Raw genomic sequence first — 17,129 nt, forward strand, 5'->3', positions numbered from 1 at the left:
TGAAACTTCCGAACATGGAACTGCTATTCAACGGGATGAACATATCGCCCGCCTGACTCAAGAAATTGAGAATCTACGTGGAGAACTAAATCGGGTTAGGGACTTGACCAATTTATCCATCACACTCCAAAATTCACCTTCTGAACCTAGCAATACTGCACCAGAACCACCTCGTTTCCCATCACTCGAATCCCCAGTTCCTGAGCATTTTCCTCCCCAAAACAATGCACCTACTAACAACAACTTGCCTCCGATCACCCCCGCAAATCCACCAAATCCAACATCCGTCTATACTCCCCCACAAAGTCAACCAACCACTTACACTAGCTATACTCCTCCACAAAATCAACCACCCACCTACACTACCTATGCTACTCATAATCCACCACCCGTCAACCCACCAAATCAATCGCTAGTTCACACTCCCTATGTTCCTTTGCCTACCAACACTAATCCACTACCCACAACCACTCCTCTAAACCCACCAAATCAACCACCTATAAACACCAATTATAACGCACCACCTCTTGTCCAAAACACCCCCATCGTCCAAACTTATCCGACCCAGCATATACACGGGGCACACTTTGTCACCCCTAATGCACAATATGTTCCTCCGGTATATGCCGCAGAAACACAAACCTTTACCAACCCAGTAACGGTCAGGTTCCAACCCGAGGTAGATCAATACGAAGAAATGGAAAGGGATGCAAAGGCAGGGGCAGATAACATACTGCTAAAAGAAATCCACAGTCTCAAAGAAGCAATGAGGAACCTTCAAGTCGCTAGAGGAACTAAGAGTGTAGAATATGAGGATCTCTGTGTCCAACCTGACGTCGATTTACCCGTAGGCTACAAACCGCCAAAATTTGATACATTCAATGGAACAGGCGACCCTCATACACACTTAAGGGCTTATTGTGACAAACTGGTTGGAGTGGGCAGAGACCAGAGCATAAGGATGAAGCTCTTCATAAGAAGCTTATCTGGCGAAGCACTTACTTGGTATACACAACAGGATGTCCGTAAATGGCGTGGTTGGAGTGACATGGCGCAAGACTTTATGGACAGGTTCAGTTTTAACACCGATATCACACCAGATAGAGTTTACATGACTAAGTTAACCAGGAAGTCAACTGAGACGTTCCGCGAATATGCGTTACGTTGGAGGTTAGAAGCAGCCAGGGTTCAACCTCCGATGAATGATAGGGAAATGACTGCTACCTTCATTGAATGCCAGGCTGGCATATTTTACGAGAAAATGATAGGTATGATGGGACAAAAATTCACAGAAGTTGTTCGAATGGGAGAAGCCTTGGAAGAAGGAATCAAATCGGGAAAAATTCAGGATCTTATTGCTTTACAAACAATGAACAAAGCTATACAATCTGGTTCTATCAACGGGATTAAAAAGAAGAAGGAAGATGTCGCTGCAGTCATGAACGCTCAAGGACATGAGCCGAGCCAAGCCATTCCATACTTTAACCACCCACAACAAACTTTCTACCCTTACCACTACCCTGAACCCTACCAAGCTCCACTACCTCCTTACCCTGTTTACAACACCCAAGCAAACTACTACCAACCCCGAGCGCCTCCGCATCAAAACCCACGCCCGTATCAACCCAACCAAGCTCCAACTTACCAAAATCGACCACATACTATACCTAGAGCCCGTCCAAACCCTGACACCAAAAACACCCGTAATTACACTCAGATCGCTGAACCCTTGGCTCAATTGTTCGAAAGAATGAAAGCAGCAGGCATAATACAACCGATTGAAGGAAAAATTCCCGAGCCTATCCCAAAATGGTTTGATGGTTCCAAAAGCTGCGCATACCACTCTGGATTTGTTAGGCACGCCACTGAAGATTGCTATGGGCTTAAAAATAAAATCGAAGCCCTGATTAAGGAAGGAGTAATTCAGCTCGCTGAAGCTAAGCCCAATGTGGTCAACAATCCTTTGCCTGCTCACGGAAATGCCAAGATTTAGAGGAGTCCAGTGCGGAAAGAGTCAGATCAACAACTTTGTCGCTCTCGTGGGAACAATCCAATACAACTACTCGCAACACCAAGGCACTGACAATATGGGGCGCCGAACCAGGAAAAACTCTGAAGAATTAGACTTGTACTCCGTCCTCGATCCGTCGGGAGCCTTGGTAGCATGAACATGTAGTGAACTTGTTTTCTTTTATTGATGCTGGAACCGTACTCAAAATTTTGTTTGTTTTGCTTCACCTTGTGGAAGCTTGAATTGCAAATCTATGAACGCGTTTCTGATTTTCCTTAATCATCTCCTATTATTTTCTACTATAATTATCAAATCCGTCAACTCTACGATTGTGACATGAAATGAACGAATAGACAACATACATCCCGAGAGAGTAACAAAGAAAACTTGAGTACAAGACAAGATTCCACTCGAAAGAAATGGAAATAGCCGATAGGTGATGACATAAGCCTGAAAGTTCAAGAAGAAATCAAAGTGCGACATTAGGTTAGACAACATAGTTTGCAACTTTTCCTCTAATGCTTACGAACTACGTTCCGACCTGATTCCCATGGGGGATACGTAGGCAGCCCACATAGGGTTCGGTTGCATTTAGAACAAAAGTCCAAAATATCTTATGCATACGAACTACGTTCTGACCTGATTCTCATGGTGAGATACGTAGGCAGCCCACATAGGGTTCGGTTGCGCTATAACAGAAAATTAAAAAAAAAAATCCTTACACAAAGACTATCAACATACAGACCCGTCACCCCTAGATAAAATCCAACAAACCCTTTACCCTAGATATAACAGAACTACGCTGATCTGATTCCCATGGCGGGATACGTAGGCAATCCAGATCGGGTTCGGTCCCTTATTAGAAAATTTTAAACCATTCTTATATACCTTACGAACTACGTTCTGACCTGATTCCCTTGGAGGGATACGTAGGCAACCTATATAAGGTTCGGTCACACCACAACATAAGTTTAGCATACCCTTTCTGAACCCAAAACTGGGGCATATTTTGAAAAATATAGACGAAAGAACGGTTGGACATCGACAATATTGAGGCCACCAGACATGAAGTTATTATAGACCAATTACTTTAGAAGTGTCACAATCCGAAGTTGGCAGAATATTTTACAACTTACATATATGTCCATTTACATATATATATCTTTCCTTACATATATACGTTTACATATACATATTTCACAACTTATATACGTATAGTTATATTTCCTTATACATATACTTACATACCTACCTTTCAAATGAAATACTTTCTTTCAATTATTTCACCACTGTTCATCGACCGAGGCTTGAACGGAGATCACAAGATCCAAACAAACAAGACAAATGGAGCGCCAACAACGTCAAGCTTCGAGTCAACACGAATCAACTTCCCCCTCCCAAACTAAGAATTTTTCTTTGAGTGCAGGAACCTAAAATCGCGAGATCAAAAGTCAAGTCTATCAATCAAGGCCAAAAAGCATCATTTGGCTCATTATGGCCTCCCTCAAAAGCCAAACGACTTTATTTCTAACTTTATCTTTAATTTTATTTTTATCACAATAACTTTATGACTTTATTAATAAATATACCTATTTTGCAGGTTGTCGAGATTGAAGACGAATTAAATCAAGATTACGTGTCATTAGTTTGGCCTGTCACGATACCGTCAACATCATCAGCCAAACGGCTATGCTATCACTTTACTCCATACTTTGTCAATTATTTATTATTTACTTTACCTACTTTAACCACTTTACCCTGAACTTTACAGGAATCAACATTAATCTCCGCAGACAACCGGAGGCATCATTTGGCTATTCAGCCTCTTCCGCATTAGCTAAACGGCTACACCATCACTTTACTTTACCAATTACTTTATCATTTACTTTACCGACTTTAACGACTTTATCCTGAAATTTGCAGGGATTATCATTAAGTCTCCGAAGACAATCGGGGGAATCATTCGGCTATACAGCCTCATATGCATAAGCCAGACGGCTACACTCTTACTTTACCCCTACTTTATCCATTACTTCATCATTTACTTTACCAACTTTAACGACTTTATCCTGAACTTTGCAGGGATTAGCATCAAGTCTCCGAAGACAACCGGGGGCATCATTCGGCTATACAGCCTCACATGCATAAGCCAGACGGCTACACTATGACTTTACCCTCTATTTTATCATTTATTCTACCAACTTTAACAACTTTACCCTGAACTTTACAGGAATTATCATTGAGTCCCCGAAGACAACCGGAGACACAACATCAAGTCCCCGAAGACAACCGGAGACATAGCATCAAGTCCCCGAAGACAACCGGGGGCGTCATTCGGCTATACAGCCTCATATGCATAAGCCAGACGGCTACACTATGACTTTACTCTCTACTTTATCATTCACTTTACCAACTTTAACGACTTTACCCTGAACTTTACAGGAATTATCATTGGAGCCTCCGAAGACAACCGGAGACATCATCCACTTTACAACTTTATCCTGGACTTTACGGGAATCATCATCAAATATCTGAAGACAACCAGAGACATCGCATGGCCACACGGCCTCATACGCATAAGCCAGACGGCTACACTTTGACTTTACTCTCTACTTTATCATTTACTTTACCAACTTTAACAATTTTACCCTGAACTTTACAGGAATTATCATTGAGCCTCCGAAGACAACCGGAGACATCGTTTGGCTATACAGCCTCATCAGCATATCATTGAGTCCCGACAGCCATCGGAGACATCGCATGGCTACACGGCCTCACCTGCATGAAGCCAAACGGCTATACACTTATTTTACTCCTTACTTCATTCCTTTATTTCATCATCTACTTTACCACTTTAATGAATTTACCTTAAAATTCGCAGATATCAGTTATCATCGAGTCCCTGAAGACAGCCGGGGAGACCTTATCACTATCATCTTCAAATGCAACTAGAGATATTATCACATCCTCAGCATACGCATAACGCATTCATTCAAGTCTCTGAAGACAACCAGAGAGAACATTGGCCACACGGCTTCATTTTTCATTCCCCCAATCATATTTACTATCATTTACACTCTTTATAGTTTTACATTTTTTAACTTTATTACTAATTTTGACATGAATTTCAGTTTTGGCAGAAAATACAACCTGCAGGGACACAACACAACGTGGAACTTTATCTTACGCAGTGAACTGGGGCAAATTTGCTAAAGAGGAATACCAAACTCACAAGAAAAGGTCACGAATCTACTCTCGAACTCAATTCCGCCTATGTCCACAAACACGTGATACGTGGGTTAAAATTCTCTTTCACATCCTCCGCTAAAATTCTACTAAATCTACTCTTTTCACAATCTCATATTCCTTTCTATACCCCCAGTGTCTCCATAACTCAACACTGGGGCATCTTCGAAGAATTTATATCGTGCCTAGTAGAGTCCTACTTAAAGGTGTTTGCGCGCCACATTTATAATTAGGAGGCTATAAGCATGTGTTCCATTCTTGAACGTTCTCGTCACCTGTCTACAACCCCCGCAAGATTATGAATCCACAAAAACTTTCGAACTACACATGACCTGATTCTCGTGCAGCCCGAGATATGAAGGCAACTCGAAACTAAGATTCAGCCATAATTTTTCATGATTCCTTAGGTCCTCATAATTTTTTACATCCATTTCCCTAAACCGTACTTTCTTACAAACTCATATTCGTCGGTCCAAACAAAATTGGCTACTACGTCAACTTCTTCGCCCGAAGATTCTTACATCATCTCCAGTCGAAGAGGGGCATCTGTTGACACCCAATTTTGTCCCTCTCCTATTTAATTTACCCGGGGTTTCTAAATTTACTGACGAGCTAAATACTTTATTTTCACTACTATTATTTTCACTACTTTTATCTTTTAACATTATAAGCACTACTTTATCACAAATCATTTTCGGGTTTGGACTAGTTAAATTAATTACAAGACAACACTTTGCTAAATATTTATTTTTTACATATGAATTATTTATCATATTTACATAATATATATATTATACCAGTTATTAAATTAGAAGCCCAAAAATAATTAAATAGCGGAGGAAGGATCAACAATTTTCAGCCAAATTAATGGCCCATTAATACAAATACAATATTATCCCCTACCCAAATAAACAACCCACATTTTAATACCCAACCCACATTTATATCAGCCCATATTTAAATTAATAGACCGGCCCAAACGAATTATTGGCCAGCCCATTATCCGACCCGGTCCAGCCCATCCATTTTCCCCTCCCCTTTTAACCCTAATCCCTATTTTCCGCCTCCTTCTTTTCTCTTCTTTTTCTTTCCCTTTCCCCGCCTCCTCTCTCTTGCTCTTCAGCTCCCCCCTTTTCCTTTCCTCTTTCCGCCGCTCCTCTCCCACTCACCACTGTCCCCCACTTCGCTCTGTTCCCCACTCTCTCTATCATACGCTCCTCTTTTTTTTTTTAAACCAAACGAAGTCCTATAAATTGGGGGCGAATTGTTCTGTTAAAGGGAGGAAAAACTTTGTTTTAGAAAGGAGGATATTCAGTGTTTTGGGAGACCTCTACACTTGATTTTTCCCTTTTCCGGTGAACTTTAGCCGCGACAAAGGGGTTTCCAACAAATTCAATTTGATTTTCTTTGGCTTTAAAACTTTCTTCTGCGGATTTGTTGAGCTTAGAACTCAAAAAGAATTTGAGTGTCGTTCGCGTTCAAGTTTAGATTCGAGATCTCGACGCCCAGTTCGCTGCACTCGAAAAAGGTAATTTCCCTTTGGTCTTAGTTTTACTTGTCTAGATTAATTTCGTTAGGTTTAAGGCTAAATTGTTGATTTGTAGTGTGTGATTCTCCTCCCTGCCCTATCTCCGTCTTTAATTTAGTAGAAGTAGAAATGTAATCGTTCAAGTATTCTTGTCGTTTATTTGGTTTAGTTTGGACGCTGGAATATGTATTCTCCTCGTTTGTTGAAAAATAGAGTAAAACGACTAATTTCGTCGAATGTGTTTAATTCCCGTCGCCCCGTCGCTGCTCGGGGAAAAGGCAACATTCATCTCCCCTTTCATTTCCTGTTCACCGTTTAGGCTTAGGAAATGTTTATTAATTGTCTGGTTGTTTGCTAGTTTAGTTGGAAGTAACTAATTAAATTTATGTGATTAGTTGGTTGTCGTCACGAAACATTTAAATTCCTATCTTACACAGAATTTTGTTTTTCCTTTTAAAACAGTTATAAGTTAATTACCTCAAATGTTTTAGGAAGAATGCTGGTTGTTGGTTCAGGTGGGAGTTGATCATTTCTTTTAGTATGATTTTTAAATTTGAGGCATGACCAGCGAATAGTGGTATTTAACGAACTAAAGAGAAGTGAGAATGCCAACTTTCTTCTTCGAGGCTTAAACCTGTTTTTCTTGGTGGCTTCAAATGATAGAGCATGACATTGGTAGCGGCTTAGAGATCATGTCTATAGGTCTAACTAGCCTATGTTCAATCTGAAACAGGACCCTTTTGTTCACATTTGTACAAGTCAATAACTAGGATCATTTTTAGTTGGTTCAGATCTTTTATGATGGTGTCACGAAGTTATGAAGTTAGTTAATGCTCATATGCAGTGGGTATTTTCAAATCTCCCAGGATATTTATTACAAATAAATGTTTGAAGAAGTATCCTTCCTTTACATCTCAGCAAAATAAAAGCACTTCCTTGTGAGAGTATTTTCTTTACTTCTAACTAGTACTTTCCTTCCTGTCATAATTTTCTTTTTCTTTCTAAACTCTAATTATTACTATAACCAGATACCATGTGAAATGAACATGTTAGCTTAGTTCGATCCTATACATAGATTCTGCCTATATGATATTTGTGAGGATTTATTAAAGTATATAGTTATATAGATTTTTCTAGCTTATTAATTCTAGTTTGAATGTCGCTTCGGGAAATACAGATTCGACTAAATCCATAACTGGCTGCAAAAAAAAATTATACTTCTATACCAAAAATATAACCCACAAATACTACGTTCTCTCTTTGTGCCTAATTCGAATGTCATTATTTTGGTGCATAACTTCGCTGCATAAGCTCATTGCATGCTATGACGTACATAGCGGCATTTTTGTCTAACGGGGGGAAATAGTCTTGGGACTGATTTTGATTAAGTTAAAGATGAAGTGTTTAAACAATGTGACTCGACAAGTTCTCTTCAAGCAAGAAATAAACTCCCAGATTTCAAATTTAAAAAGTTAATCTTCATCTTCCTTGGTTTATGTTTTTTTGGGATCTAGTCATATTAGGGACTGACCTGAAACCTGGCTTTCTAGTCATTTTAAATTGTTGTAAAACTTAAACCAAAGTATGATATTTAAAGTAGACTGCTACAACATTTCTTGAGCATTTACTGCCGCGTTTTTGGCCATTCTCTACTATGTTTTAGGCCATTTTCACCCCATTTTGGGACTGATTTATTTCCTGTGTCTTTTGGCCATTATCTACTGTGTTTTAGGCTATTTTCACCTCATTTTGAGGCTGATTTATTGCTGCTTTACGTTGGGCCATAAATTGTTACCTTTTAGCCATTTTTCTCGCTTTACTTATGGTCATGAACTGTTGTAGTGTTAGCTACCTTGTTGCTGCATTTGAGTCTCCCTCGTTGCTACCCTTTTAGTCGAATTAATTTGCTACCGTTTTGAGCATTTTTTATGGGTTATCTGCGGCACTCTAAGGCTGCCAGTGGCTGCACGTTTCGGCCAAAGCATTGCTGTGTCTTGTGGCTGCAAGATGTGGCACTTTTGAGACAACATTAAGAGCAAAATACTTGCTGCTATGGCTACTGCACTCTAGGCAGATTGGGACCAAGTAACTGCTGTATTCAGCAGATTTTATATTGCATTTTTGACCAAACAGTCGCTGCGTATTTGGGAATATTATCTACTGCATTTGAAGCCAAACATTGTTATGGTCTGGGCTAAAATTTGCTGCGACTTTCTTTATGTCTACTATCAATATGTATATTTGGAAGTTTAACATCATATATGTTTTTACCTTATTTAACAGTTACGTACGACTCTAATCCTTATTATATTTTCCTTTTGCATGTACACATGGGAGCAAACGGAGTCTTAATTCGGGACTCACTCAAAACGGAGTTTCAAATTGAGACTCGGCATTAATACATTATCCGTGCATGGAGTCAACGCGCTCTTTATTCCTCAATTTCATCCACAACAAGAAAACAATGGAATTCGCTTAAGGCTGCCTATGGCGATTCCCTTTTCTCTTTTAAATTTTCAACTCTTTACTCCGCTTATTATTTTGTTTGACTTTGTGTTTTGAATGATTTCGTTGGGTGCATGTTTGATATTCTTGATACATGATACAATGGTTTGAGATTAGCGTGTGACTAACTTTTAAATGTATGATTGAACCAATGGAGTTTAATATAAAAAAATTACTAAATCCGACTTCAAAACCATTCACATAAACATATATTTTTTTTCAAAACATCAGAAATTATACACTAATGTTAGCTTATTCTAAGAAATAAAAAGCAAATTAGTTTCAACGGATAATTTTTTTTTATTTTTTTTTTTCACTTTAGTTTCTGTTCAACACTTGAAATACATATTTGTTTGAAACAACTTTAGCACAACATATATACTAGTCTTTATATGAAACCTTTAAAATTTATTTAACATTAATCTTACAATAATCCTTTTAATTTGTGAGTCGGCATAATTCACTTTTTTTCAAATACAATATAAACATCACATGTTTCGCTTCTGTTAGTTTACTTTAACTAAACTCTTTTATGCAATTACTACTTTTTACCAATTTTACTTTAAACAACTTTATCAATACTCAAAGAAAAAAAAATCATTTCATTTCTATAATATTATATTTACACTTAGCCTAATTAAATTTTAGTTCGGTCGGTTAACCATTGTTAATGGGTCTTAAAGGATGCCTAATACCTTCCCTTTAGACTAATTGAACCCTTACCTAGAATCTTAAGTTTCGCAGACCTTAAACAGAGTTCACTTTAGAAAATAACTTTAATAAACTTTAGGTGTCCTAATTCACCATAAAATAATTAGGTGGCGACTCCTTTAAAACAAGCATATTTAGGAATCTCCAATACGTCATACTTCTAATTTAACCCTCCGGGGTTAAAAAATGGGGTGTGACAATAACATTATTCAAATGTTTGACATAAAAAATCCATCAAAGGTAAGTGAAAAATAAACAACATGCAATATGAAAACAAATAACTTAAATTTGGAAATATAACCTAAATTCAAAATTCAAAAGAAAAAGCTCAATAGAATACTCTTATGTCAAATTTCCAACATTACATAAGTAAGTTCCAACGTAACTTAAGTAAATAATTCAAAAGAAAGGGAAAATATAAGTCTATAACCTCATTCACAATGAAATTCTACTTTAATAACGTCCCTCGTTATATGTCAAGTTTGTTAATGATTCATTCTTTCCAATATTAAGAGGTGTAATTTCAAATATTAGAATAATAACACGGTTATGCTAAATGAAAAAATAAAAAAATACGAGCAATTACATGAAACCACAAGAAGTAAAGGTTGGGAATGAGAAGAACGAAAACGAAAAATAAATAATATAAAAAAATACATTTTAAAAAATTAAAATAATTAAAAATTAAAATAATAGAAATCAAAAATCAAAAAAATTAAAATAATAGAAATTAAAAATAAATTTAAAATAAAAATAAATTAAAGTAAAAAAAATAAACAAACTAAAAAGTAACTCTGTAATTACAGGGTGTAATTACACCCAATTCTCAGCCTCCCCTTGAGAATTGGAGAGTGTAATTACACCCTGTCAATTACACCCAATTCCCACCTAACTGTGTAATTACTTGGTCAAACAAATAGGTCAAGCTGTGTAATTACACCCAATTCCAATTACCTGGGTGGCTTTCCAAACAGGCCTAAGTAGAAGTGAGGAAATAAATGTCATAAGTGATATTTCACCTCATCAATGTCCACTCCCCGCACTCCAACACATACCACTCTCACACCCCTACCTCCACCCCCATAATATTTTCCTAAATTATACTCACTTCGTTTCATAAGAAATGATGTTTTTAGCTTATGCACACCTCTTAAAAAATTGTTCAATTATAAAAAATTTGGAGTGTTTTCAAAAAATTATGAGTGTTTTTACTAATTTACTCCTAATCAAATGCCTAGAAAAAAAGGTACTTAATGATCGTTGATTATGTAAATAAGAGTAATTTTGAAAAAATAAGATCAATTTCTTCTTAAAATTCTAAAACACCATTTATTTTGAAACAAAATAAAAAGCTTAAAATACCATTTATTTAGAAACGGAGGGAGTATTCAAAAGCTTTTGGAAAAATATTTTCTATTTACTAACGTCACATAAAAAGTAAATAAGAAAATCATTAACTTTAGAAAATTTTACTGCTCACGAAACACACGCATTAATTCAACTCCTTAATATCAATCGAGGTGTCTTGCAATACCTTTCACATCATTGATCCCAAAATGAAAATTAAAAATTCAGATGTGGTCCATACACCATACATTTGTTCTCCAATTTTTGGCCTGGACGTAAATGGGTACTCGCATTGCTGTAGTTCACGTTGGATGTTTTCCGTGGGATCATCCCAGCTATCTCTGACACTAAAAACAGGATTGGACAAAGAGTGACTGAGTGAGACACACCTTATAACTTTCTTCTTTACGTAGATTTTTCGATCAGATTTTTCAAGTCCACAATTTGTTCCCGCTTCCAAGAGTTTAACCTACCCAACTTACCCCTCTAAGTTTTATTTTATGTGTCTTAATTAACTGTATATAAAATTGAATTTTGTGATTATAAACTAAAAATATGTGTAATGTATTAAAATATTATTTAAATCTTGTAATGTTAAATATGCAACGCGGTAGAGGCGGATCCAGAATTTTAAGATTGTGGGTTCCCAAAAAAATAAATTACAACAACATACCTCGTGTAGTCCTACAAGTAAATCACAGCATTTTGAAAAGAAAAGAAAATCAAGAAGTAACGAAGCCCAATTCTCTGGTTGAGCAGCTTAACAAAATAACTTCTTGTTATTCTATATTTAAAGTATCTTGAAGAAGCTAGCAACTATTCTTATTATGCCCATCTTACTGGCCAGTGGTGTTGCCCAAATCCTCTAAATCAAAGTATACACTCTTGTCACTAGAGTACAAGCTCCAAAAAGAAAAGCACACTGATATTTTAAAGCCTCTATACTAAAAGGCCAAGATTTATGATTTATCTAACAGAAAAATAAATTAACATGTAATGGTCTACATAGCTAGTTAAGCAGCACAAGAACAACCAATTACTTATAAGAAATGTAGGCACCAACATATAAGATCTGTAGGCATATTTTTTCATTTAACAAGACAGACATTAGATAATAGACATAAAAGTGAAAACAAATAGAAAGGAGGATTAATAAACTTCAAGAAAAGAATAACTAGGCCTGGAACAAGAAGTAAACCAGAAAACAGTAAAAGGAAGATAGCTAGAACAAAAAGATGACAATAGTAATTAGTAAAAGAAGAAAGGTATTGAGAATTGGAGAAAGAGATAACTGAACTCGGATTATGCCTATGTTGTGCTTGAAGATGAAATATCTCTGCCTCAATTTGGTTCTGGACTTCTGGTCTGGAGAAAATAAACTCTATTTTTTTTAACCCTAGCTTTCTTGTTTCTCATTTGTTTTGGTTTAATATTTGATTTGAAATATTGGGATTTGGGTAAAAATAATAATTTATTGATTGATTTCTTTTTAGTTGACTTTGTAATTTTTTTTTTTGAAAAAGAAAAAAGAAGAAAGGAAACATGGGTTACTAAGCTACAGTCTGTGTTTTGCTGGGAAAAAAATAAGCAGATTTAAATTTTAAAAATGAACCGAGACAATCGATCCTGCGTACATCTAGACAAAATCCGCTTCAAGTGTCCCCTCTCTGCCATTGACCCATTGGGTCATTTAGTTGTTGGTTCCAAACTAAAAATACTTATACCTTACTATATTTTTAAATATAATTATAGGACCTATGGTAGCGGATGTGGGTTCCCGAGAACCCACACCTGCGACTGTAGATCCGCCACTGCAACGCGGGACATTGGAACAAAAAAGTTACTAAATATGAACAAATACTACTGCATTTTTTTTAAAGACTATAAAAGAAAGTAAGATATAAGAAACACACAAAATTACTTGATATATATAGTCCAAATACTTGAAAACTGACGTAAAAAACTATTTCTATCACAAAAAACAAAAAGAAAAAGAGTGTACAGTTTGCTCACTCCCACAATGTATTATCAAGAAAATTCCTCCCAAAAAAACAAACACCTAATAGTCCACCTTGTCGTCCCTTATTTTTTCTTAGGTTGTTGAATTTTTTACCTGAACAGCCTTAACTTCCATTATAGCTTTAAAATCAAGAAACACAAAAATCCCAACTAATTTCTCTCAACACATCCTTCTTTTTGCCATGGCAACTCAATTAGTCCACCAACTTCATTTCATTCTCTTCCCTTTAATGGCTCCAGGCCACATGATCCCCATGATAGACATAGCTAAACTTCTAGCAAATCGCGGCGCTATCACCACCATCATCACCACTCCAGTAAACGCGAATCGTTTCAGTTCAACGATTAATCACGCAACACAAACTGGTCAAAAAATCCAAATCCTCACAGTCAATTTTCCTAGTGTAGAAGTAGGTTTACCTGAAGGTTGCGAAAATCTTGATATGCTTCCTTCACTTGACATGGCTTCGAAATTTTTCGCAGCAATAAGTATGATGAAGCAACAAGTGGAGAGTCTTCTAGAAGGACTAAATCCCAAACCAAGTTGTATAATTTCAGATATGGGATTGCCATGGACAACTGAAATCGCGCGAAAAAATAGTATCCCAAGAATTGTTTTCCATGGAACTTGCTGTTTCTCGCTTTTATGTTCGTACAAAATACTCTCCTCCAAGGTTCTTGAAAATCTAACCTCGGATTCGGAGTATTTCGTGGTTCCTGATTTGCCCGATAGGGTCGAACTAACGAAAGCTCAGGTGGTTAGGCTTGTCTTGAATTTCTTACCTTATTTAATTTACCATAATTCTGTTAACTTCAAAATGTTTTCGTCGTGAAAAGGAACTCTTTCATATTTATCCGTTTCCTGGAGCACTCCAATAAATTGAGGATCCTTCTTCCCATAAACAACATAATAACATTCACAATATAGTTTTTCTCATGCAGGCAAATTGACAAAACCATGTAACCACAGTAAATTTATTATGTTAGTATACTTTTTGTTGTCTGATTTATCATTGCTCAAGATTTTGCAACTGTTAGTTTTTGCATGATGTCTTGTTATTTCAATCCCAACACAGGTTTCAGGATCGGCCAAAAGTAACAGTTCTGCTAGTTCCTCTGTATTGAAAGAAGTAATAGAGCAAATCAGATCAGCAGAGGAATCATCATATGGTGTAATTGTTAATAGTTTTGAGGAATTGGAGCCAATTTATGTGGAGGAATATAAGAAAGCTAGAGCGAAAAAAGTTTGGTGTGTTGGCCCTGTTTCTCTGTGTAATAAGGACAATGAAGATTTGGTTACAAGAGGTAACAAGACTGCAATTGCTAATCAAGATTGCTTAAAGTGGCTAGATAATAAAGAAGCAAGAAGTGTTGTTTATGCAAGCCTTGGGAGTTTATCTAGGTTGACAGTATTGCAAATGGCGGAACTTGGTCTTGGTTTAGAAGAGTCAAATAGGCCTTTTGTGTGGGTGTTAGGAGGAGGTGGTAAGTTAGATGATTTAGAGAAATGGATTCTTGAGAATGGATATGAGGAAAGAAACAAAGAAAGAGGACTTTTGATCAGAGGATGGGCACCACAAGTGCTGATACTTTCACATCCTGCAATTGGTGGAGTATTGACTCATTGTGGGTGGAACTCTACATTGGAAGGTATTGTTTAAGTGTATGATTATCTTATCTAAAAGATCCAACAGTTAGAGATAGTTGTTTTCTATTTACTCAATTACGTCTTACGCCTCCTTATATACGAGCTTAATTTTTTTAATGGGCTAAGTTTGTGGAGATTTTTTTTCTTGATAAAGGGTGACGGTGAGAATATCTCAGAATCCAGACAGATCTAGTAAAAGATAAAAGATAATGAAAGTTGAAAATCCATATTGGTGACACCAACTAGAAGACTCTTTAGTATATTACAGATGTAACAACAAGAGTACATATTAGAAAATCCCTAATGTTAGATAATTTGTAAGTACAAAGTATTGAAATATTATGAAAACAAAGCATTTATGATACCGATGATTCATATCTTGTCCTCTTCCTTTCTCCATCCTGCCCCCTTTTTGCTTTGTTTCAATAGAATCTAAGGCAATGTGGTATGTATGTCGACTTTGCCTACATTACGAAGCGGAACGAACTTAGTTTTATTTTCCGAATTTAATTGCGTTCAGTCAGCGTCACAATATAATCAGTGTGAGGCTTTGGTCACTGGCAAATGCTTCTTTAAAGGTGATCCGGCCACAACTAGCTTAGAGTTGACACAAAACTTTTATGGTGTTACCATTTCATCAAAATAAATTTAGCTATTAAGAAAAATACAATTTTATTTACTTAATGGTGTCTTCAACAGGTATTTCAGCAGGATTACCGATGGTAACATGGCCACTTTTTGCTGAGCAATTTTGCAATGAGAAGTTAGTTGTCCAATTGCAAAAAATTGGAGTAAGCTTAGGTGTGAAGGTGCCTGTCAAGTGGGGAGATGAGGAAAATGTTGGAGTTTTGGTGAAGAAGGATGATGTTAAGAAAGCGTTAGACAAACTAATGGATGAAGGAGAAGAAGGACAAGTAAGAAGAACAAAAGCAAAAGAGTTGGGAGAATTAGCTAAGAAGGCATTTGAAGAAGGTGGTTCTTCTTATGTTAACTTGACATCACTGATTGAAGATATCATTGAGCAACAAAATCACAAGAAAAATAGTCAAGATAGTTATGAATGAAGTTATTAGTGTCAGCTGCAGTTTTATGGTCTCAACATTCAAGATTCTTAACATTGAATTCACTATATTGTCAAGATTATGGGTCTAGACCTACTATTTATTGCAATTTTAGTGATTTTTTTGTATACATAATTTAGGTTTCGGTCGAAAGCATTGAATTCAGATGAATTCGATGCAGCAACGTTGTTACCTTCCAGATTTGCCTTTCGGCAACAATTATTACCTACAAAACTTAGGATTATTGTTTGCGTTTAAGCTGAGATCTTTCCTCCGTTGCTAATCTCCTTTTTCCCTCTCTCATTGCCAATCGCGAAAGCAAAGTGCTTAGAAAAAATTCAATCAACCCAACGGTCTGAGCAACTACTATATAAGTTCATTTTATATGGTGTAAGGATTTTTTTTCACTATTAAATTATGGCTCACGAGAACAAGTAATTTTTTCATAAATGTGATAACCTGAAAGATAAACTAATACTTAACATATTATAATTTTTTTTTAATATTATCTGTGTATACAACATAAACTCTTATTGTACATGACAAGTGTGGTCAATTATTAAATGATAACAATTTTGGTTTACTAGAAAGTATGCTCCAAGTGCCATAATGAACTACCACACATAGTGATAACTGATAACAATCAAAGTGACCCCTGCATTTGGCATCTTATGAAGGTCCCTCTTTTATTATTGACTGTAAACTTGTCCTTGTCTTCAAAAGTTCGGTTAATTGATCAATAAAACATGGAGTAATTAATTGAATTTATTCAATAGGTTGGCCACCATCTTCTTCAAGTTATAAACTCATATATTTTATGTAAAATGTTGACTTACAATTGACAAAAAAAAATTCGTATAACACGACTCTTTAAAAATATTGAACATCTTATATACATAAAACTAGCTACCGTATGACTCTCCCATCTATTTTACCATAGCCACAGAAAAAGTAAAAGCAGTTTAATACTTTAATTCAGATCTACAGGGACTATTTGTCCTAATAACCACCACTTTGCTCACATTAGTGATCTCATTTGCAAACAAGTGTACT

The 17,129-nt window shown here is 36.3% G+C and overlaps 1 protein-coding gene across 1 annotated transcript; it reads left to right on the top strand.

Annotated features, from left to right (window-relative positions):
• The first annotated feature begins 13,326 nt into the window (after nucleotides 1-13,326).
• Nucleotides 13,327-16,334, top strand: LOC132607140 (UDP-glycosyltransferase 73C25-like). The gene is made up of 3 exons (XM_060320977.1): nucleotides 13,327-14,122; nucleotides 14,444-15,017; nucleotides 15,715-16,334. Exons 1-3 carry the CDS (start codon nucleotides 13,550-13,552, stop codon nucleotides 16,077-16,079), a joined length of 1,512 nt encoding a protein of 503 aa, XP_060176960.1. The 5' UTR covers nucleotides 13,327-13,549; the 3' UTR covers nucleotides 16,080-16,334.
• The last annotated feature ends 795 nt before the right edge of the window (nucleotides 16,335-17,129 follow it).

This window comes from Lycium barbarum, chromosome 8 (assembly GCF_019175385.1).
Source record: "Lycium barbarum isolate Lr01 chromosome 8, ASM1917538v2, whole genome shotgun sequence".
NCBI lineage: Eukaryota > Viridiplantae > Streptophyta > Magnoliopsida > Solanales > Solanaceae > Lycium > Lycium barbarum.